General features: G+C 43.2%; 1 protein-coding gene across 2 annotated transcripts in view; it reads right to left on the reverse strand.

The window, feature by feature from the left end:
• The window catches only part of RNF17 (ring finger protein 17), a 362040-nt gene that overhangs the window by 61816 nt on the left and 272650 nt on the right, over positions 1-27574 (reverse strand). The window contains exons 28-29 of one of the 2 annotated variants that reach the window (XM_077298328.1): positions 18808-18888; positions 10943-11068 (exon numbers count right to left, since the gene is read on the reverse strand). In XM_077298328.1, coding sequence (XP_077154443.1) covers positions 10943-11068; positions 18808-18888 — 207 coding nt within the window. The remainder of the gene's footprint in view (positions 1-10942; positions 11069-18807; positions 18889-27574) is intronic. The other variant, XM_077298329.1, reaches the window with a different exon arrangement.

Here is a 27574-nt window from a genome sequence, read left to right on the forward strand (position 1 = left end):
AAATAAAGCTGAGCTTCAACCTTCCGGCTCTCATTATGTGGTTTTAAAAAAAAAAATGGTGGTTAGGGCCTACTAACGGCTTCTGCCCCTCCCTGGTGTTGTCCTCAACTAAATAAAGCTGAGCTTCAACCTTCCGGCTCTCATTATGTGGTTTTAAAAAAAAAAATGGTGGTTAGGGCCTACTAACGGCTTCTGCCCCTCCCTGGTGTTGTCCTCAACTAAATAAAGCTGAGCTTCAACCTTCCGGCTCTCATTATGTGGTTTTAAAAAAAAAAAAAATGGTGGTTAGGGCCTACTAACGGCTTCTGCCCCTCCCTGGTGTTGTCCTCAACTAAATAAAGCTGAGCTTCAACCTTCCGGCTCTCATTAAGTGGTTTTAAAAAAAAAATGGTGGTTAGGGCCTACTAACGGCTTCTGCCCCTCCCTGGTGTTGTCCTCAACTAAATAAAGCTGAGCTTCAACCTTCCGGCTCTCATTATGTGGTTTTAAAAAAAAAATGGTGGTTAGGGCCTACTAACGGCTTCTGCCCCTCCCTGGTGTTGTCCTCAACTAAATAAAGCTGAGCTTCAACCTTCCGGCTCTCATTATGTGGTTTTAAAAAAAAAAATGGTGGTTAGGGCCTACTAACGGCTTCTGCCCCTCCCTGGTGTTGTCCTCAACTAAATAAAGCTGAGCTTCAACCTTCCGGCTCTCATTATGTGGTTTTAAAAAAAAAAAAAATGGTGGTTAGGGCCTACTAACGGCTTCTGCCCCTCCCTGGTGTTGTCCTCAACTAAATAAAGCTGAGCTTCAACCTTCCGGCTCTCATTAAGTGGTTTTAAAAAAAAAATGGTGGTTAGGGCCTACTAACGGCTTCTGCCCCTCCCTGGTGTTGTCCTCAACTAAATAAAGCTGAGCTTCAACCTTCCGGCTCTCATTATGTGGTTTTAAAAAAAAAATGGTGGTTAGGGCCTACTAACGGCTTCTGCCCCTCCCTGGTGTTGTCCTCAACTAAATAAAGCTGAGCTTCAACCTTCCGGCTCTCATTAAGTGGTTTTAAAAAAAAAAAAAATGGTGGTTAGGGCCTACTAACGGCTTCTGCCCCTCCCTGGTGTTGCCCTCAACTAAATAAAGCTGAGCTTCAACCTTCTGCTCCAAATTACCATTTTAAAAAATGCAATAGGCTTTTCCGGCCTACTAAAGGTGTCTGCCCCTCCCTGGTGTTGTCCTCAACTGAACAAAGCTGAGCTTCCACATTCTGGCTTTCGCCCTATACTATCAGATATTAAACTGCATTTGGCCTACTAGTGTGGTTAGGCCCTTGAAACAGTGTCTGCTGCTCTTGGGTTTGCTACTCCACTGAACAAAGCAATGCCGCCTGTTTAGTCCTGTTACCAATTTTGAACTGCATGTAGCCTACTTTATTCTTTGGCCCTATATCTGTTTCCTCCTCATCCTGCCCATTGCCCAGCCACTGCTAAATGAGTCTGCTGGTACATTGACCTAGACCACTACATTCCCCTTGTACTCTACACAGCCAGAATCTGTCCCTGCTGAAAGTAAGGTTCCCCTTCCCGCATGTTATACCACCTTACACAGGGACAAAGAGGAAGGTGCAGATGAAAGTGCAGGTTCCTTCATCAGGTGGGGGGGCATACTCGTTGGCGACGTCACTGGCACAGGGCCCCTCAGAGTACGCAAAAGTGTCGCTGCTGGTGGGAGGCGCCCCCGCCATGCAAACACACCGCCGTACTTTGAGGGGCCCTGTGCCAGTGGCAATGCGAACGAGTGGGCCCCCCCTGCTTGCTCAGGATCACAGCACTTGCAACTTTTAAATACTTACCTTTCCCTGCAACACCGCCGTGACGTAGTCCGCATTTCCTGGGCCCACGAAAAACTTGAGCCAGCCCTACTCCCCCCACAACTTTCCCCCAATTCCCTATGCCCAACTATTATTATACAGTTAATTAAGATTGGCAAGCTTCAGAAACAAGAATGGATGTTTTTGGCATTAAAATGGGCACTGTAGGTGTTTTCCTGGCCTCCACTCACTGCCGACTATGCTTCCCCATTGACTTGCATTGGGTTTCGTGTTTCGGTCGATCCCCGACTTTTAGCGATAATCGGCCGACTGCACTCGACTCGACTCTGGACAAAATCGGGTTTCCCAAAACCCTACTCGATCTTAAAAAAATGAAAGTCGCTCAACCCTAGCCACGATATTTCAGAGGCCACGTATTTAAGTGCCACGTATTTAAGTGCCACGTATTTAAGTGCCACGTATTTAAGTGCCACGTATTTCAGTGCCACGTATTTCAGTGCCACGTATTTCAGTGCCACGTATTTCAGTGCCACGTATTTCAGTGCCACGTATTTACGTGCCACGTATTTCAGTGCCACGTATTTACGTGCCACGTATTTACGTGCCACGTATTTTTCAGTGCCTGAAATACGTGGCACTGAAATACGTGGCACTGAAATATCGTGGCACTTAAATACGTGGCACTTAAATACGTGGCACTGAAATATCGTGGCACTGAAATACGTGGCACTGAAATACGTGGCACTGAAATACGTGGCACTTAAATACGTGGCACTTAAATACGTGGCACTTAAATACGTGGCACTTAAATACGTGGCACTTAAATACGTGGCACTTAAATACGTGGCACTGAAATACGTGGCACTTAAATACGTGGCACTTAAATACGTGGCACTTAAATACGTGGCACTTAAATACGTGGCACTTAAATACGTGGCACTTAAATACGTGGCACTGAAATACGTGGCACTGAAATACGTGGCACTGAAATACGTGGCACTTAAATACGTGGCACTTATATACGTGGCACTTATGACTGTCAGAAAATGTTCAGTAAACGGTTAGGGGTGAGGTTAGGGGTAGGGTTTCAGGTAGAATTGGGGAGTTTCCACTGTTCAGGCACATCAGGGGCTCTCCAAACGCGACATGGCGTCCAATCTCAATTCCAGCCAATTCTGCGTTGAAAAAGTAAAACGGTGCTCCTTCCCTTCCGAGCTCTCCCGTGCGTCCAAAAAGGGGTTTACCCCAACATATGGGGTATCAGCGTACTAGGGACAAATTGAACAACAACTTCTGGGGTCCAAGTTCTCTTGTTATCCTTGGGAAAATAAAAATTTGGGGGGCTAAAAATCATTTTTGTGGGAAAAAAAATATGTTTTATTTTCACGGCTCTGCGTTGTAAACTGTAGTGAAACACTTGGGGGTTCAAAGTTCTCACAACACATCTAGATAAGTTCCTTGGGAGGTCTAGTTTCCAATATGGGGTCACTTGTGGGGGGTTTGTACTATTTGGGTACATCAGGGGCTCTGCAAATGCAACGTGACGCCTGCAGACCAGTCCATTTAAGTCTGCATTCCAAATGGCGCTCCTTCCCTTCCGAGCTCTGTCATGCGCCCAAACAGTGGTTCCCCCCCACATAGGGGGTATCAGCGTACTCAGGACAAATTGGACAACAACTTTTATGGTCCAATTTATCCTGATACCCTTGTGAAAATACAAAACTGGGGGCTAAAAAATCATTTTTGTGAAAAAAACATAATTTTTATTTTCACGGCTCTGCGTTATAAACTGTAGTAAAACACTTGGGGGTTCAAAGTTCTCACAACACATCTAGATAAGTTCCTTGGGGGGTCTAGTTTCCAATATGGGGTCACTTGTGGGGGGTTTGTACTGTTTGGGTACATCAGGGGCTCTGCAAATGCAACGTGACGCCTGCAGACCAATCCATTTAAGTCTGCATTCCAAATGGCGCTCCTTCCCTTCCGAGCTCTGTCATGCGCCCAAACAGTGGTTCCCCCCCACATAGGGGGTATCAGCGTACTCAGGACAAATTGGACAACAACTTTTAGGGTCCAATTTATCCTGATACCCTTGTGAAAATACAAAACTAGGGGCTAAATTTCATTTTTGTGAAAAAAAAAAAAAAAATTATTTTCACGGCTCTGCGTTATAAACTGTAGTGAAACACTTGGGGGTTCAAAGTTCTCACAACACATCTAGATAAGTTCCTTGGGGGGTCTAGTTTCCAATATGGGGTCACTTGTGGGGGGTTTGTACTGTTTGGGTACATCAGGGGCTCTGCAAATGCAACGTGACGCCTGCAGACCAATCCATTTAAGTCTGCATTCCAAATGGCGCTCCTTCCCTTCCGAGCTCTGTCATGCGCCCAAACAGTGGTCCCCCCCCACAAATGGGGTATCAGCGTACTCCAGACAAATTGGACAACAACTTTTGGGGTCCAATTTATCCTGATACCCTTGTGAAAATACAAAACTGGGGGCTAAAAAATCATTTTTGTGAAAAAAAAAAAAAAATTTATTTTCACGGCTCTGCGTTATAAACTGTAGTGAAACACTTTGGGGTTCAAAGCTCTCAAAACACATCTAGATAAGTTCCTTAGGGGGTCTACTTTCCAAAATGGTGTCACTTGTGGGGGGGTTTAATGTTTAGGCACATCAGGGGCTCTCCAAACGCAACATGGCATCCCATCTTAATTCCAGTCAATTTTGCATTGAAAAGTAAAATAGCGCTTCTTCCCTTCTGAGCTCTGCTATGCGCCCAAACAATGGTTTACACCCACATATGGGGTATCGTCGTACTCAGGACAAATTGCACAACAACTTTTGTGGTCTAATTTCTTCTCTTACCCTTGGGGAAATAAAAAAATGGGGGTGAAAAGATCATTTTTGTGAAAAAATATGATTTTTTATTTTTACGGCTCTGCATTATAAACTTCTGTGAAGCACTTGTTGGGTCAAAGTGCTCACCACACATCTAGATAAGTTCCTTAGGGGGTCTACTTTCCAAAATGGTGTCATTCGTGGGGGGTTTCAATGTTTAGGCACATTAGGGGCTCTCCAAACGCAACATGGCGTCCCATCTCAATTCCAGTCAATTTTGCATTGAAAAGTCAAATGGCGCTCCTTCCCTTCTGAGCTCTGCCATGCGCCCAAACAATGGTTTACACCCACATATGGGGTATCAGTGTACTCAGGACAAATTGCACAACAATTTTTGGGGTCCAATTTCTTCTCTTACCCTTGGGAAAATAAAAAATTGGGGGTGAAAAGATCATTTTTTGTGAAAAAATATGATTTTTTATTTTTACGGCTCTGCATTATAAACTTCTGTAAAGCACTTGTTGGGTCAAAGTGCTCACCACACATCTAGATAAGTTCCTTAGGGGGTCTACTTTCCAAAATGGTGTCACTTGTTAGGGGTTTCAATGTTTAGGCACATCAAGGGCTCTCGAAATGCAACATGGCGTCCCATCTCAATTCCAGTCAATTTTGCATTGAAAAGTCAAATGGCGCTCCTTCCCTTCCGAGCTCTGCCCTGCGCCCAAACAATGGTTTACACCCACATATGGGGTATCAGCGTACTCAGGACAAATTGCACAACAATTTTTGGGGTCCAAATTCTTCTCTCACCCTTGGGAAAATAAAAAATTGGGGGTGAAAAGATCATTTTTGTGAAAAAATATGATTTTTTATTTTTACGGCTCTGCATTATAAACTTCTGTAAAGCACTTGTTGGGTCAAAGTGCTCACCACACATCTAGATAAGTTCCTTAGGGGGTCTACTTTCCAAAATGGTGTCACTTGTTAGGGGTTTCAATGTTTAGGCACATCAGGGGCTCTCCAAATGCAACATGGCGTCCCATCTCAATTCCAGTCAATTTTGCATTGAAAAGTCAAATGGCGCTCCTTTGCTTCCAAGCTCTGCCATGCGCCCAAACTGTGGTTTACCCCCACATATGGGGTATCAGCGTACTCAGGACAAATTGTACAACAACTTTTGGGGTCTATTTTCTCCTGTTACCCTTGGTAAAATAAAACAAATTGGAGCTGAAATAAATTTTGTGTGAAAAAAAGTTAAATGTTCATTTTTATTTAAACATTCCAAAAATTCCTGTGAAACACCTGAAGGGTTAATAAACTTCTTGAAAGTGGTTTTGAGTACCTTGAGGGGTGCAGTTTTTAGAATGGTGTCACACTTGGGTATTTTCTATCATATAGACCCGTCAAAATGACTTCAAATGAGATGTGGTCCCTAAAAAAAAATGGTGTTGTAAAAATGAGAAATTGCTGGTCAACTTTTAACCCTTATAACTCCGTCACAAAAAAAAATTTTGGTTCCAAAATTGTGCTGATGTAAAGTAGACATGTGGGAAATGTTATTTATTAAGTATTTTGTGTGACATATGTCTGTGATTTAAGGGCATAAAAATTCAAAGTTGGAAAATTGCGAAATTTTCAAAATTTTCGCCAAATATTCGTTTTTTTCACAAATAAACGCAAGTTATATCGAAGAAATTTTACGACTAACATGAAGTACAATATGTCACGAGAAAACAATGTCAGAATCGCCAAGATCCGTTGAAGCGTTCCAGAGTTATAACCTCATAAAGGGACAGTGGTCAGAATTGTAAAAATTGGCCCGGTCATTAACGTGGAAACCACCCTTGGGGGTGAAGGGGTTAAGGACTAACCTTGTACTTTGCTGTTTGTATCAGATACATTCTGCATTTAGCCTAGGGACAGTTGCAGGAGCAGGGAGAGTTGCAGAATACAGCTCTAAGCAGGGCTTAGAACTTTGCAGTCAGTTGCAAAATATATAGCTTAAGCAGTTGACCACATTCTATTTTTTTTGGTGAAAAAATTGATTATATTGTCATCCATAGAGTATTATGTGATTTTTGGTACATTTTGGTGACATATAACACTACTTAAAAAAAGCGTTTACATTTTTTTCTGGATTCAAGTAGTCATCCATAGAGTATTACGTGCTTTGTTAAATTTCAGTGCTACATACCACTCAAAAAGGGTTCAAATTCTTTTTTCAATTAGTCATCCATACAGTTTAACATGCTTTATGTAAAATTATAATGGTTTAAAATTTGTAAAAACAGCTTGGCCTGACAACTCCCAAAATATTTTTGGAACAGAAATTGACTGTCATATATACTGTAGAACTTTATTTGTATGAAATTTTGTTGGTTTTACAAAAAAGCCAAAATTGGCCTGCTACAGGTGTACAAATTTAGTCCCTCTGTACTCGGTCCCCAGCTGCCACCATTTCACCTGATTTGGCGTGTCCCAGTCTTCTACCAGCACATGTCCAGGAACATCACCCGTGCCCTTACCAACGCGGTTACTGGGATTGTCCACTTAACGACTGACACGTGAACAAACGCATGTCAGCAGGGATGCTACATTTCCCTTCCGGCACACTCAGTGAACATTGTAGAGGCCGGGTTAGAGTCCTATGCCGAGGATTGATGGCCCTACTTCTAACAGGGTTTCCTCCAACTCCCACACCAGTTCCTGCACCCCCTCCTCCATCTCTGATGTGCTATCTCAGAGCACGTTGTCCACATCAGCTAGAATCTCTGCAGCACTGCCTCAACGAAGTGGCAACAGGCTCTGCTGAAGTCAATTTGTCTAAGAAACAAACCGCACACCACTGCAGAATTATTGAAAAGAATGACAAACCAGAAAGATCTGTGGCTGCAGAACCTCCAACCAAGCATGGTCGTGTGTGATAATGGCCGTAACCTTGTGGAGGCTGGGAAGCTTGGCAAGCTCACACACGTACCATGCTTGGCCCTCATGCGCAATTTGATTTAGTTCAGAGGTTTCTGAAAACCTGCCAAGATTTGCCAGAGCTCTTGGTCAAGGTACGCAGCGTCAGCGCCAATTTCCTAAGTCAGCTACAACTGCCGCAGCTCTGGCAGTGCAACAGCAGAGCATGCAAGTGCCAGATCGACTGGTCTGCAACGTGACCACACGCTGGAACTCCACACTGAACATGCTGGCAAGGCTTTGTGAACAGCAGAGGCCAATTGTGGAATAACAGCTCCAACACGCCGCTCGGTATCCTGGTCAGCATTTGCACATAAGAAGAGTGGGCATTTATGTCTGACATGTCTGTAGTTCTCTCTAAGACTTTGAGGACTCCACAAAGCTGGTGAGCAGCGATAATGCCATAATTAGACTAACAATTCCGCTCCTGTGCTTACTTAAACAGTTGCTGCTGACAAACATGAAGCTTTGCACATTTGGACCATGAGGAGATGGAGGAAGACATGAGTAAGGGAGATACTACCCAGCCCAGCCTCATCTCATCTGCTCAGGGCGGACTGGGTAACAATGAAGAGGTGGAGGAGGAACAGGAGCTAGCTAGTACCCACAAAAGCTTCGTACTGTCTCTCCTATGTGGATGGGCTGAGGAGGGGAATGATAAGGAAGAGATGGAGGAGGAGATGGAGAGTAGTCATCATGATGGAGACAGGGAAGTGTTGGCTGTAGGGACATTGGCACATATGGCAGACTTTATGCACCGCTGCCTTTGCCGTCCGTGACCCTCACATAACATTCATATTAGCCATAAAAACGTTACTGGCTCTTCACCCTGATAGACCCATGCTACAAGGAGAACCTTGCATCTCTCCTTTCTGAGGCTGAGAGTTCTATTAAAAAGGTGCAAACGCCAGAAGGCCATTGTGGAAAATAGGTTGAAAAATTTCCATCACACAACAGTGGTGGAAGGGGCAAGCTCCTTGCCCAACCAAGGAGAAGAGGCAAGGGAGACACACACCAGATATAGCAGAGGCACACTACCAAAGGCCTGGGCCTATTTCATGACACCCTCCCAGCATCCAGGCCGATGACTGGGTATTTTTGACCACGACGTAAACATTTTTAAAGATGGTCAGTCAATACCTGGCCGACAAAACCAGAATACTCCCTAATTCTTTTGCGACCTTCAGCTATTGGGTCTCAAAGCTGGACACCTGGCATGCCTCTATGCCTTGGAGGTGTTGTGCTGCAAGCGTCTTGTCTGAGCGGGATTTTAGTGGCGTGGAGGGGTGTTGGGGCGGGTCAAAACAGACAGCACTTTCTGATGACAGGCTTAAGTGCCTGACTGGCTCACTCTGATAAAAATAAACAAAGCTTAGATTAGTTCTAAATTTTCCACACCACCAGATGACAGCAGCACATAAATTGTTTTTAATCTTCAATATTTGAATGAGTCCCGCAAGATGTTGCTTTCAAGGGTCTATGGATGACCCTCCTTATAATTTTTTCCTGTCTTTGTGCAAAGCCTTTATGAGTGTAGGAGTACATCAACTACACTTGCAAAATAATTTAATGAGGACTCCAAACAGAAAGAAAAACACCTCCGCACTGCTGCTATCAGTTAGACTCAAGTACCTCTGCCTTGCTAAACTGTGCGGCCGCAATGTCGCCCTTCAATGATTAACCGGGTGCTGCATCCACAAAAACCGTTGTCATAAATCAGTCCAAAGATAAAAAACTGGAGTGCACTCACCGGTATTCAGAGGACCTGTTGAAGTGCCTTGTGCACGAAACGGCTGTCGTCCATCTGCATCTACATCCCTCCTTGCGGCACTAAGTTATGTCCGAATAAAGTTTGACACCTGAATACCGGTGAGTGCGCTCCAGCTTTTTATCTTTGGACTAATTTAATGAGGACTGCAAGTTGTTGCCTTCAAGGGTGTACAGATGACTGCATTACCATTATTTTTTCATGGCTTTGCACTGTGTTCAGATCCTTTATGAGTGTAGACTTTCTACAAGTACACTTTGCTCAAAATATTTAAATGAGGAACTACAGTTGGTGCCTTCAAGAGTGTATGGATGACCCGGCTTGTAATTATTGGCAGTTTTTCCACTTAGTGCATAGCCTTTTTAAGTCTAGGAGTACCACTGCATGAAAATTTGAACAATGTGTATGAGGCCCTCCTTTATCTCTAATGCGGGGTGTATCTGAGTTCTTCTTCATCATATTTTTTGGCAGTTCTTGTTTCCTTCACAAATTACACTGAAATTTCTAATGTTTTAATAAAAATTTCAATTTTGGTTTACTTAAATTATTTTTTTTTTTAAATCCTTTTTAAATTTTGCTTTATATACATGTCATTATACAGGAAAGAATATTTCTTAACATTTTTTTTCCTGTAAAGTCCAATTTCTCATTGATTTTGAATGTTTTATTGTCTATCCATAAACTGGAGTAAAAGTCTGAAACCACTGTTCTCAGCAACGATCTGGGAGTCAGAGATGCTTCAATTGGTCTTCTATTCAGCACTGTTTCCATCCATTTCAACACTTTCACGGTCACCCAGAACTCCTAGTCAGGTCTGCATGCAAAATGCTTGGAATTCCCATTATACTCGTCACTCCAAACGAGCATTAGGGATTGCTCGGTTCGAGTAACGAGCATCCAAGCTCTTTAGTGCTCATTCTTAGTAAAAATATACATCATATTTCGTGAAGGGGTTACGTTTATTTTTTTTTACTTTTCACTAGTATTTATTAGTCTTTTTAGGGGACTTGAACCCGTGATCATCTAATAGTTTGTGCTATATGCAGAAATACCACAATATTGCTGCATATAGCAAAAATCAGTCGTTTTTGAAGCCTGCACACAGGATGGTTTGAACGGAGCTCTGCAATGACAGGCATAGAGGTCTTCAACAGACCTCCGTTTCTTACATCAACCCTTTGGTGCTCCATTCACTTGCTACCAACTTACACTGTCAGGAGTTAAACAGGCCATCATAGCTGGCGAACCCAGCTGCCATTATAATATCATTCATACACAGGCTGAAATTGATTTTCATAGTAAATACACCAGCCTTGTCAGGTCTAAGAGATCCATTTAGAAATGTATCTAATTTAAATTGTGAAATCTGCTGAAAAATCAGTTTATAGATTCAGAATGTTCGCTTTATTTCACAATAGACCAGAAATTTATTAGATACTACTACCTACAACAACTAGGCATTTCTCTTTAATAATGTACAGCACCATGGAATTAATGGTGCTATGTAAATGAATAATAATAATAATAATGTGGTTGGAATTAGAACTGTAAGAGGATCAAATACTTACTATGTTGTTGTTTTTCTCGCAATCTTTGGGAATACCGTAGTTATATACCTTTAAAATGTAAGAGACAGGAGCAGTTCCACAATATATACAAACTGACGCAATATCGTCAGCGCGTTTAGGAGGCTCCTGTAGAAGGCAAAAAAATATTAGTATTAATCATTGAAATAATCGAACACATTGCTATTGAACTAGGAAAAATTAATCAAAAGTAAACGGTTATACCCAACACAGAAAATTAAAGCTTTTTAGCACATACAATTGAAGTAAGAATTCTGGATAAAAGTATTAGACGTAAGAACAAAAATGAAACTTATTCTCAAAAAAAACAGGCACAGAAAAACCATGGGAATAGACCATGCCACACTGCAGGCTATAGCCATCCTACAGCCACAGGTCCCTGGAAATAGAGACCACACCATCCAAAGAGTAAGGACTAGACTGGAGTAACATAGCTGACTGGTATGGCCGATCACTTAGCCAATAGCGGTCTGAACCGACTCCTCCATATAGAGTAACCCTCAGCGCAGCCAAGCATGTTCTCTACAAGAGAGACGCTGACAAGGGACAGCTTATCTGATCAATAACAGAAGGATCAGCAGTCTAAAACCAGACATGATGAAGAAAAAAAAAAAAAAGAGGGATTTTCTCCGACACACCAACCCGTGAGATAAAATCAAAACCCTTTATTCGGCATGTCAAGCCATGATTGAAATAATAACAGAACCTGACGTGTTTCTGGCGCGGTGGTAGCACCCTTAGTCATAGGATAGAAGAATGGCAAAACATATGATCATATATAGAAAAAGTGAGCCAATCAAAAACATCAAAGCATGATTACATTAGTATGCACAAAGTGTGCCGCGTTGACATCATGAAAAAACAATTGATATATATATATATATATATATATATATATATATATATATATAGAGCGCGTCGTGATTACTCGCTAATCCCGCCCCCTGCACAGTAGCTCTGCCCCCCCACATCACCACACATAATCCCGCCCCCCACCACATAATCCCGCCCCCACCACACATAATCCCACCCCCACATTACCACACATAATCCCGCCCCGCACATTACCACACAATCCTGCCCCTCACCACACAATTATTATTTATTTATATGGCACCATTAATTCCATGGTGCTGTACATGAGAAAGGGGTTACATACAGGGTTATAAATATCATTTACAGTAATCAAGTTTACAGTGACACACTGGTACAGAGGGGAGAGGACCCTGTCCTTGCGGACTTACATTCTATGGGATAATAGGGAAGAGACAGAAGGTCAGAGGTGCAGCAGCTCTGGTGGTGGTGAGGCGGCTGCTCTGGCGATGGCGAGGCGGCAGAATGGTTATTGCAGGCTGTAGGCTTTCTTGAAGAGATGAGTTTTCAGGTTCCGTCTGAAGGATCCGAGGGTGGTGGATAGTCGGACGTGTTGAGGCATGGAATTCCAGAGGATGGGGGATATTCGGGAGAAATCTTGGAGGCGGTTGTGTGAGGACCGAGTAAGTGTGGTGGACAGTAGGTCTTGGGAGGATCGGAGCGTACGTGAGGGAAGGTATTGGGAGATTAGTTCAGAGATATAGGGAGGGGACAGGTTGTGGATGGCTTTGTAGGTCAGTGTTAGTAGTTTGAACTGGATTCGTTGGGGGATTGGGAGCCAGTGCAGGGATTTGCAAAGGGGAGAAGCAGGGGAGTAGCGAGGAGAGAGGTGGATTAGCCGGGCAGCAGAGTTGAGGACAGACTGGAGTGGTGCAAGAGTGTTAGCGGGGAGGCCACAGAGGAGGGTGTTGCAGTAGTCGAGGCGGGAGATGATAAGGGCATGCACAAGAGTCTTAGTAGATTGTGGGGTGAGGAAGGGACGGATTCTGGCAATATTTTTGAGTTGGAGGTGAGAGGAGGTGGCAAGAGTTTGAACGTGCGGTTTGAAGGACAAGGCAAAGTCGAGAGTTACCCCGAGGCAGCGGATTTCAGGTGCGCGAGAGAACGTGATGCCGTTTACCATAATAGATATATCAGGTAGGGGCCCCCACCACATTACCACACATAATCCCGCCCCCACCACATTTCCACACATAATCCTGCCCCCCACATTTCCACACATAATCCCGCCACCACCACATTATCACACATAATCCCGCCCCCCACCACATTACCACACGAGGCTCCGTCCTCACACATTACCACATGAGGCTGCGTCCCCACACATTACCACACGAGGCTCTGTCCCCACACATTACCACACGAATCCAGTTTGCTTTTGATTTTACACTGTGAATAAAATGTATTAGTATTATTCTGATTTTTAATTATTATTATTAACTTCATTTTAAGTTAATTTACCACCTGCATAAGCGCTATTGAATGTTGTCATTATTTACTTTAATTTAATCACTAGCAGCGTTAATTAGATAGCAATGAGTGTGCCGAGCGTTAGCTGGCTGGAAACAGTATATATATATATATATACTAGACTGTGGCCCGATTCTAACGCATCGGGTATTCTCGAATATGCATGTCCCCGTAGTATATGGACAATGATGATTCCAGAATTCGCGGCAGACTGTGCCCGTCGCTGATTGGTCGAGGCAACCTTTATGACATCATCGTCGCCATGGCAACCATTATGACATCTACATCGATACTGTGCCCGTCGCTGATTGGTCGAGGCCTGGTGGCCTCGACCAATCAGAGACGCTGGATTTCCATTATGACATCATCGTCGCCATGCTGTGCCCGTCGCTGATTGGTCGAGGCCTGGCGGCCTCGACCAATCAGAGACGCGGGATTTCCAGGACAGACAGACAGACAGACAGACAGACAGACAGACAGACAGACAGACAGACAGACGGAAAAACCCTTAGACAATTATATATATAGATATATATATATATATATATATATATATATATATATATATATACTGTATATAAAATAAGTCATTTTTTAAATTCATTTTTTTCGGGTATTTTGTATTTCATTTCAGGATCCCTAATAGTAAGTTGTTTACGTCTATCACCTCCAAGAATGGGATTGTTAACCTTTTCAATTCCAAAAAATGCTAGGTCAGTAATATCACCTTTGCGGACATTGAGAAAATGTTTAGAAGCCCCTGAATGGGATGGATTTTTATTAATAATGTTTGAGTGTGCTTTTAATAATGTATTAACCAAGATCAATAATTTCCAGCAATACATCTATATCTTCTTCATCACAAAATACAAACTCTGTAATAACGTTTTCCACACCATATACAACCCCTGGCAAAAATTATGCAATGACCGGCCTTGGAGGATGTTCATTCAGTTGTTTAATTTTGTAGAAAAAAAGCATATCACAGACATGGCAGAAAACTAAAGTCATTTCAAATGGCAACTTTCTGGCTTTAAGAAACACTAAAAGAAATCAAGAACAAAAAATTGTGGGAACCAGTAATAGTTACTTTTTGTCACCAAGCATAGGGTAAAACACTCCAACACATCACTAGTATTTTGTTGCACCACCTCTGGCTTTTATAACAGCTTGCAGTCTCTGAGGCATGGACTTAATGAGTGTCACACATGACTCTTCATCAATCTGGCTCCAGCTTCCTCCGATTGCTGTTGCCAGATCAGCTTTGCAGGTTGGAGCCTTGTCATGGACCATTTTCTTCAACTTCCAAAGATTTTCAATTGGATTGAGATCCGGACTATTTGCAGGCCATGACATTGACCTTGTGTGTCTTTTTTTCAAGGAATGTTTGCACAGTTTTTCCTCTATGGCAGAATTCATTATCTTGAAAAATTATTTCATCATCCCCAAACATCCTTTCAATTGATGGGATAAGAAAAGTGTCCAAAATATCAACATAAACTTGTGCATTTAATGAAGATGTAATGACAGCCATTTCCCCAGTGCCTTTACCTGACTTGCAGCCCCATATCATCAATGACTGTGGAGATTTGCATGTTCTCTTCAGGAAGTCATCTTTATAAATCTCATTGGAACTGCACCAAACAAAAGTTCCAGCACCATCACCTTGCCCAATGCAGATTCATGATTCATCACTGAATATGACTTTCATCCAGTCATCCACAGTCCACGATTGCTTTTCCTTAGCCCATTGTAACCTTGTTTTTTTCTGTTTAGGTGTTAATGATTGCTTTCGTTTAGCTTTTCTGTATGTAAATCCCATTTCCTTTAGGCGATGATTACACTTAGCTCAGAGACTTTGACTCCAGTTTCCACCCATTTGTTCCTCATTTGTTTTGTTGTGCATTTACGGTTTTGGAGACATATTGCTTTCAGTTTCCGGTCTTGACCCTTTGTCTTCCTTGGTCTACCAGTATGTTTGCCTTTCACAACCTTCCCATGTTGCTTGTATTTGGTCCAGATTTTAGACACAGCTGACTGTGAACCAACATCTTTTGCAACATTAACCCCTTCATGACCCAGCCTATTTTGACCTTAATGACCTGGCCATTTTTTGCAATTCTGACCAGTGTAAAAATTGAAATTTGGCGAAAATTCGCAATTTTCAAATTTAGAATTTTTATTCTGTTAAACCAGAGAGTTATGTGACACAAAATAGTTAATAAATAACATTTCCCACATGTCTACTTTACATCAGCACAATTTTGGAAACAACATTTTTTTTTTTGCTAGGAAGTTATAAGGGTTAAAATTTGACCAGTGAGTTCTCATTTTTACAACAAAATTTACAAAACCATTTTTTTTTAGGGACCATCTCACATTTGAAGTCAGTTTGAGGGTTCTATATGGCTGAAAATACCCAAAAGTGACACCATTCTAAAAACTGCACCCCTCAAGGTGCTCAAAACCACATTCAAGAAGTTTATTAACCCCTCAGGTGTTTAACAGCAGCTGAAGCAACATGGAAGGAAAAAGTGAACATTTAAATTTTTAGTCACAAAAATGATCTTTTAGCAACAATTTTTTTATTTTCCCAAGGGTAAAAGGAGAAACTGGACCCCGAAAGTAGTTGTCCAATTTGTCCTGAGTACGCTGATACTCCATATGTGGGGGAGGGGAACCACTGTTTAGGCGCACGACAGGGCTTGGAAGGGAAGGAGAGCCATTTGACTGTTTGAATAAAAAATTGGCTCCAATCGTTAGCGGACACCATGTCGCGTTTGGAGAGCCACTGTGTGCCTAAACATTGGAGCTCCCCCACAAGTGACCCCATTTTGGAAACTAGACCCCCCCCCCCCCAAGGAACCTATCTAGATGCATAGTGAGCACTTTAAACCCTCAGGTGCTTCACAAATTGATCCGTAAAAATGAAAAAGTACTTTTTTTTTTTTTTACCAAAAATTTCTTTCAGCCTCAATTTTTTCATTTTTACATGGGCAACAGGATAAAATGGATCCTAAAATTTGTTGGGCAATTTCTCCTGAGTACACCGATACCTCATATGTGGGGGGTAAACCACTGTTTGGGCACACGTCGGAGCTCGGAAGGGAAGTAGTGACGTTTTGATATGCAGACCTTGATGGAATGATCTGCGGGCGTCATGTTGCGTTTGCAGAGCCCCTGATGTGCCTAAACAGTAGAAACCCCCCACAAGTGACCCCATTTTGTAAACTAGACCTCCAAAGGAACTTATCTAGATGTGTGTTGAGCACTTTGAAGCCCCAAGCGCTTCACAGAAGTTTATAACGCAGAGCCGTGAAAATAAAAAAACATTTTTCTTTCCTCAAAAATAATTTTTTAGCCCAGAATTTTGTATTGTCCCAAGGGTAACAGGAGAAATTTGACCCCAAAAGTTGTTGTACAGTTTCTCCTGAGTACGCTGATACCCCATATGTGGGGGTAAACCACAGTTTGGGCACACGTCGGGGCTCGGAAGGGAAGTAGTGACGTTTTGAAGTGCAGACTTTGATGGAATGGTCTGCGGGCGTCACGTTGCGTTTGCAGAGCCCCTGATGTGCCTAAACAGTAGAAACCCCCCACAAGTGACCCCATTTTGGAAACTAGACCCCCAAAGGAACTTATCTAGATGTGTGGCGAGCACTTTGAACCCCCAAGTGCTTCACAGAAGTTTGTACCGCAGAGCCGTGAAAATAAAAAATAATTTTTCTTTCCTCAAAAATTATGTTTTAGCAAGCAATTTTTTATTTTCACAAGGGTAACAGGAGAAATTGGACCCCAATAATTGTTGCCCAGTTTGTCCTGAGTATGCTGGTACCCCATATGTAGGGGGGAAAACCACTGTTTGGGCGCACGTCGGGGCTCGGAAGGGAGGGAGCACCATTTGACTTTTTGAACGCAAGATTGACTTGAATCAATGGTGGCGCCATGTTGCATTTGGAGACCCCTGATGAGCCTAAACAGTGGAAACCCCTCAATTCTAACTCCAACATTAACCCCAACACACACTTAACCCTAATCCCAACTCTGGCCATAACCCTAATCACAACCCTAACCCCAACACACCCCTAACGACAACCCTAACCCCGACACACCCCTAACCCTTAACCCTAATCCCAACCCTAACCACACCCCTAACCCCAACCATAACCCTAACCACAAGCCTAATCTTAACCCTATTTCCAACCCTAGCCCTAATTCCAACCCTAACCCTAGGGCTATGAGCCCACGTTGCAGATTCGTGTGAGATTTTTCCGCACCATTTTTGAAAAATCCACAGGTAAAATGCACTGCGTTTTACCTGCGGATTTACAGCGGATTTCCAGTGTTTTTTTGTGCGGATTTCACCAGCGGATTACTATTGAGATACAGGTGTAAAACGCTGCGGAATCCACACAAAGAATTGACATGCTGCGGAAAATACAATGCAGCGTTTCCGCACAACGGATTTGGTTTTCCATAGGTTTAGATAGTACCTTAAGCCTGATGGAAAACTGCTACGAATCAGCAGAGGCCAATCCGCCGCGGATCCGCACCGTCGAATCTGCCTCTCGGCGGACGCACTGTGTATGCGCCCGCCATTTTGGAAGATGGCGACACCCATGGAGCAGACAGACGAACACTGGGAGGCTCGGTAAGTATGAGGGGGGAGGATCAGAGCACGGGGGTGGGATCGCAGCACGGGGGTGGGATCGCAGCACGGGGGTGGGATCGCAGCACGGGAGCGGACAGGAGGACGGGGGAGTGGATAGGTGGACGGAGCGGAGCACAGGACGGAGGACTGGGGAGGAGATCGGTGGCGGTGGGCAGATCAGGGTTTCCAGCCATGGCCGATGATATTTCAGCATCGGCCATGGCTGGATTGTAATATTCCACCAGTTTTCATAGGTGAAATATTACAAATCGCTCTGATTGGCTGTTGAAAGTGAAACAGCCAATCAGAGCAATCGTAGCCACGGGGGGTGAAGCCACCCCCCTGGGCTGAAGTACCACTCCCCCTGTCCCTGTAGATCGGGTGAAATTGGAGTAAACCCTTTCACCCGATCTGCAGGGACGCGATCCCTCTATGACGCATACGCTGCGTCACAGGTTGGATTGGCACCGACTTTCATGACGCAGCGTATGCGTCATAGGTCGGGAAGGAGTTAAGACCCATGTATATGCTCTGCTGGCCTTTCTTTGTACACTTTTTTATGGCACAAATGATGGGTTGGGTCTCATTTGGAATTAAAGTGTTCTCCAGGACTATAATAATGATGGACTTTCCTTAGGGTAGTCTATCAGTGTTTGATCAGTTGGGGTTTGACTTCAGAGACGCCTCCTGAACAGTAAGATGGTGGTCTGTTTAGACATTGAATAGGATACAGTTGTCTACAATGCACAGTTGTATGCTCAGACATAGAAAACACATTATCTTTAGCATTGCTACGAGTGGTGACATATGTGATCATTTTTTCTCTTATTATAAAAATTAAAGAAAAAAATACCACAATATGGACAGTGACAAGTCTCTCCTTCAGAAGTTCTCTAAGAAACTGAATTGCATCCGGTTGCCAATGGTCTCCGACCTGATAAATTAAAGTACAGGAATATTATAATTAAAAACACAAAAACAAAAAGTAAAAAACACGGCATTCTAATACATTATATTTGTTACTTTATCCATGAAAGTGTCAATATAGAAAGTATATGTATATACTAGATGGTGGCCCGATTCTAACGCATTGGGTATTCTTGAATATGTATGTATATAGCAGCCACATAGTATATAGGAGCCATGTAGTATATAGCAGAGAAATAGTACGTGGCCTTTGCTATTTAGTATGTGGCTGCTATATGCATACATACATATTGTAGAATACCAGATGCGTTAATATAAGGCCACGCAATATATAACAGCCCAAACAGTATATAACACAGCCCACGTACTATATAACACAGGCCACGCAGTATATAGCAGCCACGTAGTATATAACACAGGTGACGTAGTATATAACACAGGCCAAAAAAAAAAAAGAATTAAAATAAAAAATAGTTACATACTCACCCCCCCGGGATCCAACGGCGCTCTGGCGATGTGCGCGCGGCTGCCGCCATCTTCCGTTCCCAGGATGCATTGCGAAATTACCCAGAAGGCTTAGCGGTCTCGCAAGACCGCTAAGTCTTCTGGGTAATTTCGCAATGCATCTCTGGGACCGGAAGCTGGCGGAAGGCGCGAGCGCATCGTCGCACTACGGAAGGTGAGCATAGCGGTTTTTTTTTCTACTATTATTTTTAACATTAGATTTTTTTTTTACTATTGATTCCGCATAGGCTGCATCAATAGTAAAAAGTTGGGGACACAGGGTTAATAGCAGTGGTAACGTTACCCGCGGCATAGCGCGGTACGTTACCGCTGGGATTAACCCTGTGTGAGCGTTGAGGGGAGTATGGAGCGGGCGCCGGGCACTGACTGCAGGGGAGTAGGGAGGGACTAATCGGACTGTGGCCGTCGCTGATTGGTTGCGGCAGCCATGACAGGCAGCTGGCGCGACCAATCAGCGACGCGGGATTTCCGTGACGGAAGTTGCCGACAGAAAGACGGAAGTACCCCTTAGACAATTATATATATATATATATATATATATATAGATATATATATATATCTATATATATCTATATCTATATATATATATATATATATATATATATATATATATATATATATATATATATATATATATATATACATATACACATATACATACACATACACGCACACTAGATGGTGGCCCGATTCTAAGGCTATTATCACACTAGCGTCGTACGACGCACGTCGCAATGTGATGTGCCGACGCATACTGTGAGGAAAAAAAACACAATGGGGGCAGCGGATGCAGTTTTACAACGCATCCGCTGCCCCATTGTAATGTCAGGGGAGGAGGGGGCGGAGTTCCGGCCACGATGCACAAAAAAAGTTACATGTAACTTTTTTTGTGCCGATGGTCCGCCACAACACGACGCATCCGTCGCACGACGGATGCAACGTGTGTCAATCCGTCGCAATGCGTCGCTAATGCAAGTGTATGGAGAAAAAACGCATCCTGCAGACAATTTTGCAGGATGCATTTTTTTCTCCAAAACGACGCATTGCGATGTGCGTCGTACGACGCTAGTGTGAAAGCACCCTAACGCATCGGGTATTCTAGAATATGTATAGTAGTATATAGCACAGCCACGTAGTATATGGCACAGCCATGTAGTATATAACACAGCCACGTAGTATATAACAGCCACGTAGTATATAACACAGACAGCCACGTAGTATATAGCACAGATAGCCACGTAGAATATAGCACAGACAGCCACGTAGAATATAGCACAGCCACGTAGTATACAGCACAGCCACGTAGTATACAGCACAGCCACGTAGTATACAGCACAGCCACGTAGTATACAGCACAGCCACGTAGTATATAGCACAGCCACGTAGTATACAGTAGCCACATAGTATATAAAAACAGCCCACGCAACAGACAGCCACGTAGTATATAGCAGCCACGTAGTATATAACACAGCCCACGTAATATATAGCACAGCCCACGTAATATATCGCACAACTCACGCAGTATATAACACAGGCCACGTAGTATACAACACAGCCCACGCAGTATATAGCAGCCAGGCAGTATATAACACAGCCCACGTAATATATAGCGCAGCCCACGTAGTATATAACACGCCACGCAGTATAAAAACACAGGCCAAGCAGTATATAGCAGCGTGGGCACCATATCCCTGTTAAAAATAAAAAAATAGTTATATACTCACCCTCCGGTGTCCACAGAAGCTGGCCCGATGCTGCCGCCACCTTCCGTTCCCAGTGATGTTCCCAGTAATTTCGCAATGCATCACTGGGAACGGAAGCTGGCGGCAGCATCGTGCGCATTGGTGGATGGCGGAAGGTGAGAATAGCACAATTTTTTTTTAATTTTTTTAATTATTTTTAACATATCATAGGCAGCATCAATAGTAAAAAGTTAGTCCGGGATGGGGCGACACACTGGCATTGACTGGAGGGAAGAAGGGAGGGGGCACTGACTTGAGGCCAATTTGCGGCCGGACTAAGCCTGTCGCTGATTGGTCGCGGCCGGCCGCGAACAATCAGCGACGCAGGATTTCCGTTACAGACAGAAAAACAGATGGAAGTACCCCTTAGACGTTTATTTAGATAGATACAGTACAGACCAAAAGTTTGGACACACCTTCTCATTTAAAGATTTTTCTGTATTTTCAGGACTATGAAAATTGTACATTCACACTGAAGGCATCAAAACTATGAAATAACACGTGGAATTATATACTTAACAAAAAAAGTGTGAAAACTGAAATTGTGTCATATTCTAGGTTCTTCAAAGTAGCCACCTTTTGCTTTGATGACTGTGTTGCACACTCTTGACATTCTCTTGACGAGATTCAAGAAGTAGTCACAGGGAATGGTTTTCACTTCACAGGTGTTCCCTGTCAGGTTTAATAAGTGGGATTTCTTGCCTTATAAATGGTGTTGAGACCATCAGCTGTGTTGTGCAGAAGTCTGGTGGATACATAGCTGATAGTCCTACTGAATAGACTGCTAGAATTTGTATTATGGAAAGAAAAAAAGCAGCTAAGTAAAGAAAAACGAGTGGCCATCGTTACTATAAGAAATGAAGGTCAGTCAGTCCGAAAAATTGGGAATACTTTGAAAGTATCCCCAAGTGCAGTGGTAAAAACCATCAAGCGCTACAAAGAAACTGGCTCACATGAGGACCGCCCCAGGAAAGAAGACCAAGAGTCACCTCTGCTTCTGAGGATAAGTTTATCCGAGTCACCAGCCTCAGAAATCGCAGGTTAACAGCAGCTCAGATTAGAGACCAGGTCAATTCCACACAGAGTTCTAGCAGCAGACACATCTCTACAACAACTGTTAAGAGGAGACTTTGTGCAGCAGGCCTTCATGGTAAAATAGCTGTTAGGAAACCGCTGCTAAGGACAGGCAACAAGCAGAAGAGACATGTTTGGGCTAAAGAACACAAGGAATGGACATTAAACCAGTGGAAATCTGTGCTTTGGTCTGATGAGTCCAAATTTGAGATCTTTGGTTCCAACCACCGTGTCTTTGTGCGACACAGAAAAGGTGAACGGATGGACTCTACATGCATGGTTCCCACCGTGAAGCATGGAGGAGGAGGTGTGATGGTGTAGAGGTGCTTTGCTGGTGACACTGTTGTGGATTTATTCAAAATTGAAGGCATACTGAACCAGCATGGCTACCACAGCATCTTGCAGCGGCAAGATGCCCAATAGCCCAAACACACCTCCAGGCTGTGTAAGGGCTATTGGACCAAGAAAGAGCGTGATAGGGTGCTATGCCAGATGACCTGGCCCCCACAGTCACCAGACCTGAACCCAATCGAAATGGTTTGGGGAGAGCTGGACCGCAGAGTGAAGGCAAAAGGGCCAATAAGTGCTAAGCATCTCTGGGAACTCCTTCAAGATTGTTGGAAGATCATTCCCGGTGACTACCTCTTGAAGCTCATCAAGAGAATGCCAAGAGTGTGCAAAGCAGTCATCAAAGCAAAAGGTGGCTACTTTGAAGAACCTAGAATATAAGACATAATTTCAGTTGTTTCACACTTTTTTGTTAAGTATATAATTCCACATGTGTTAATTCATAGTTTTGATGCCTTCAGTGTGAATGTACAATTTTCATAGTCATGAAAATACAGAAAAATCTTTAAATGAGAAGGTGTGTCCAAACTTTTGGTCTGCACGGTTCCTTGTAATTTAGAAAGAGTAGAATAATTGACGCAGGCAAAGATGATATTGGATATCTTACAATTACTTATTAGTCCAAAGATGGCTTGCGACAAGAATGTGCCTCCCTCACAGTCTGGGCCATTAACCTCTCTCAAGTTGTTGCAGATTTGACCAAGCAAACCATCATGGAGTGGCTACATATGTTTATTACTGTATCAAGTACTACGCCCTCTATCCAGAGTGAGTCAAACCCACCAGCTACTCTGCACAAGCATAGCAGAGCACATCGGAGGTTCAAGCGGCCTAGATTACTTCTTCATCCTGATCTCCATCACTGTCCATGACCACCCTCTCCATCAAACTCTTCCTCCCCGGAGGCTTGGTTACCTCACGTAACAAATCGCAACTCTGATTAGTCTCAGATTTGGATTCTGATGAGGCGTTAAAGCTGAAAGACATTGTTGACAGTCTTGTCTACACTGTGAACCAACCCTCAAGAAGAAGGAAGCTGATCATTTACCCCCTGCAGACCTTGTGTTCTTCAGGTGGGTCAAATGCTTTTCTAACAAACCAGAGCTTAGTGATGTACTTGACAATGAGTGGGCTGTTAGACTTGGTCAGTACCACGCTTACATTTTTTTGATTACCTATTCAATGGTATGAGATCTCTACACCTATGCAATAATTATTTGGCACCTTAATTTAACAATGGATTGGGTCTTTTTGGTCACTAGACATTTATCTGTATTTAGCGCTTTATGGTCATCAACCAATCATGCATTTATAGTAATTTCCATGCACGGTGCACTTTTTATAGCTGTCATTACTGATAAATTGAACGATTTGACATTGTTAGCTCCAATCAAAGCACATGCCCCCACCCTGTACTTTAGAATTTATCTTTTACCATGTCCTTGGTGCTTTGTTTCTTTGTCAAATATTCTCAAATGAATAAAAAAAAGTGATATATATATATATATATATATATATATTAATGTTGGCTGCTTTTTAAATACCGTACATCTTGTTGGTTCAAAGGAGTGGGCTCTATCTGAAAAGCATCTCCATATGGTGATTTTTCTTTCCCTTTTCAGCAGATCCCGTTTGTGGAAGCACGAGAGGTCAGTGGGTACTCTCATCCGCTGGCCCGAGACCGCTTGGACCAGGGCTAATCCCACTAAGCACACACTCTCCTTTTATCATGGGCATCATACTACTCAGACAACACAGAGTGAGGGTAAAACAGAGTGGCAATACGTTACTGAACCACCAGAAAATAACATACAGAGTAGTTCTAGCAAAATACCAAAGACGGTGCAAAATTACAGAGCGTCATCCTTTCGCTGACTCGCTAGGATTAGAGCAGCTGTGAGTCTGGCACCTCCACGGCCGACTACCCCCGCTTATGACACCCGATTTTGGCGACTGGAGAGGAGAGAGGAGGTAACGACAAGCTTAGGATGCTGACAGTCCATAGAAGCACGTGGCCACGCGACTGGATAGTCCCAATCTGAATTCCCCACATTTATCTATAGGGGTCATGTGACAGGAGGGTCACAATCCTCACTTCTCCAAATGTGTCCATGGGTTCAGTAATATTCAATGGAGCAGATTAAGTTTTTCCAGCTGGGGTCGTGGCCCCGCAAGCTCACATCCTGTGGAAAGTCAAATCTGCGTCCCTTCTGATAGAGCCTTGTTGTCCTGGCTGTTCTAGCAAGTCACTGATTTTTTTCAGAACGATAGAAATCCATACTTATACCGACATCTGTGGCTCAGCTTATCATCCACAGGTCAGGGGGGAGATGGTATGTGTTTAACTCTCATTGTTTGAGTATTTAGCATAGTTCGTCCTTCTCTGTTATGCAGGTAAAAAAAAAACTAGCTAGCCTGGTACAATGTGTAGTCAACATATTAACCAACCTCTATTGTTGAAGTACCCTATGTCCCTGTCCTCCAGAGATAACAGACAATAAGTTACAACAAACATCAATTCAAAAGTCAATATCCAAGCTCATACAAACAATAGTCTGTTTCTTGACCACTCAAAGAAAACATTCGAAAGTCAACAGAGATAATTGTGTATGTCACCCGGCCTACTGAAAATAGATGTCTGGATAATTAACACTAAATGCTGTGTCGTCACACCGTTGCCACCTGGTCCTTCTCTATTTCATTGTACGCCCTCACCCCAGTCCTGCAGTGATGCAGCTTCTCTAAAAGGACCCACAGACCTACAAGTGAAATCCAAGGTCAAGTCTGTGCTTGAAGCTGCATTATCCCTATGTTCAGCCGTTGCTGCTATATGTTAGGACAGGGGCAAAACACCTAGGTCAACAGATCTATCTGGGTCTCCATTATTCGAGATGGTTATTCGAGATGGCAGACCACGCCTATTAGAATTCCCAAGCGGGTAAGTACCGCTACTCCACCTCAAGCTTCAAGAAATGTAGCAGTTATCTGCCTTATCCTGTGGGTCAGGAAGTGGAATCCTGACCATGCATCAAAATGAGCCCTCATGGGCCTTCCATTCCATAGCTCTTCTCTTTTCGGTGAAAATATTGACAACATACAGTGGAGAAAATAAATATTTGATCACTTGATGATTTTGTAAGTTTGCCCACTGACAAACCGTCTCTAATTTTAAGGGTAGGTTAACCCCTTAAGCCCCAAGGGTGGTTTGCACGTTAATGACCGGGCCAAGTTTTACAATTCTGACCACTGTCCCTTTATGAGGTTATAACTTTGGAACGCTTCAACGGATCCCGGTGATTCTGACACTGTTTTCTCATGACATATTGGCCTTCATGGCAGTGGTAAAATTTCTTTGATATAACCTGTGTTTATTTGTGGAAAAAAACGGAAATTTGTCAAAAATTTCGCAATTTTCCAACTTTTTATGCCCTTGAATTTTTATGCCCTTAAATCACAGAGATATGTCACACAAAATACTTAAAAAGTAACATTTTCCCACATGTCTACTTTACATCAGCACAATTTTGAAACCAAAATTTTTTTTGTTATGGAGTTATAAGGGTTAAAAGTTGACCAGCAATTTCTCATTTTTACAACACCATTTTTATTTTAGGGACCACATCACATTTGAAGTCATTTTGAGGGGTCTATATGATAGAAAATAACCAAGTGTGACACCATTCTAAAAACTGCACCCCTCAAGGTGCTCAAAACCACATTCAAGAAGTTTATTAACCCTTCAGGTGTTTCACAGGAATTTTTGGAATGTTTAAAAAAACAATTTGTTGCGGTGTTGGATGTTTTGATCTCCCCGAGGTCATTCATCCTTATGTTTATAGCCTTTTCACTAGGCACTGCTCCTAATAGCCAGTTTCCTACTCCACACTGATGAGGGGCAAATACCCCGAAACAGCTGTCTGTGGATGGATACCATGTTTTGGCATAGGTGGTTTTCCTTTATTGGATGCTGCCCTTCCCGTGGTTGTTCCTTCCCGGTGAAAGACCTGGCTATTCATTGCTTGCGTTGAGAAACACGTGATGGTGTCTCCGCGGCTTTTCTACATGCATTTGCATATTTTCCATAAGGGATGGGGGCAGTGTTCTGGATCACTGCGTTGAGAAACACGTGATGGTGTCTCCGCGGCTTTTCTACAGGGACAAGATCATAGACCTCTACAAAGCTGGAATGGGCTACAAAACCATAAGAAAGACGCTGGGTGAGGAGACATCTGTTGGTGCAATAGTAAGAAAATGGAAGAAATACAAAATGACTGTCAATCGACATCGATCTGGGGCACTATGTAAAATCCCACCTCGTGGGGTATCCTTGATCATGGGAAAGGTGAGAGATCAGCCTAAAACTACAAGGGGAAAACTTGTTAACGATCTCAAGGCAGTTGGGACCACAGTCACCAAGAAAACCATTGGTGACATATTACGCTGTAAAGGTTTAAAGTCCTGCAGCGGCCTGCAAGGTCCCCCTGCTCAAGAATGCACACGTGCAGGCCTGTCTGAAGTTGGCCAATGAACACCTCGATGAGTATGTCAGTGATTGGCGAGAAGGTGCTGTGGTCTGATGAACCAAAACTTGAGCACGTTGGCATTAACTCAAATTGCCGTGTTTGGAGGAAAAGAAATGCTGCCTATTACCCAAATAACACTGTTCCACCTGTCAAGCATGGAGGTGGAAACATTATGTTTTGAGGGTGTTTCAGAGGCTAAGGGCACAGGACTACTTAACGCATCAGTTGGAGAATGGATGGAGCCATGTACCGTAAAATCCTGAGCTACAACCTCCTTCCCAGGACATTAAAAATGGGTCGTGGCCGAGTCATCCAGCAAGACAATGACCTAAAATATACAGCCAATGCAACTAAGGAGTGGATCAAAAAGAAGCACCTTAAGGTCATGGAGTAACCTAGCCAGTATCCAGACCTTAGTCCCACAGAAAACTTATGGAGGGAGTTGAAGCTCCTAATTGCCAGGCGACAGCCTCAAAATCTT

The sequence above is a fragment of the Ranitomeya variabilis genome, chromosome 3 (genome assembly GCF_051348905.1).
Source record: "Ranitomeya variabilis isolate aRanVar5 chromosome 3, aRanVar5.hap1, whole genome shotgun sequence".
Lineage (NCBI taxonomy): Eukaryota > Metazoa > Chordata > Amphibia > Anura > Dendrobatidae > Ranitomeya > Ranitomeya variabilis.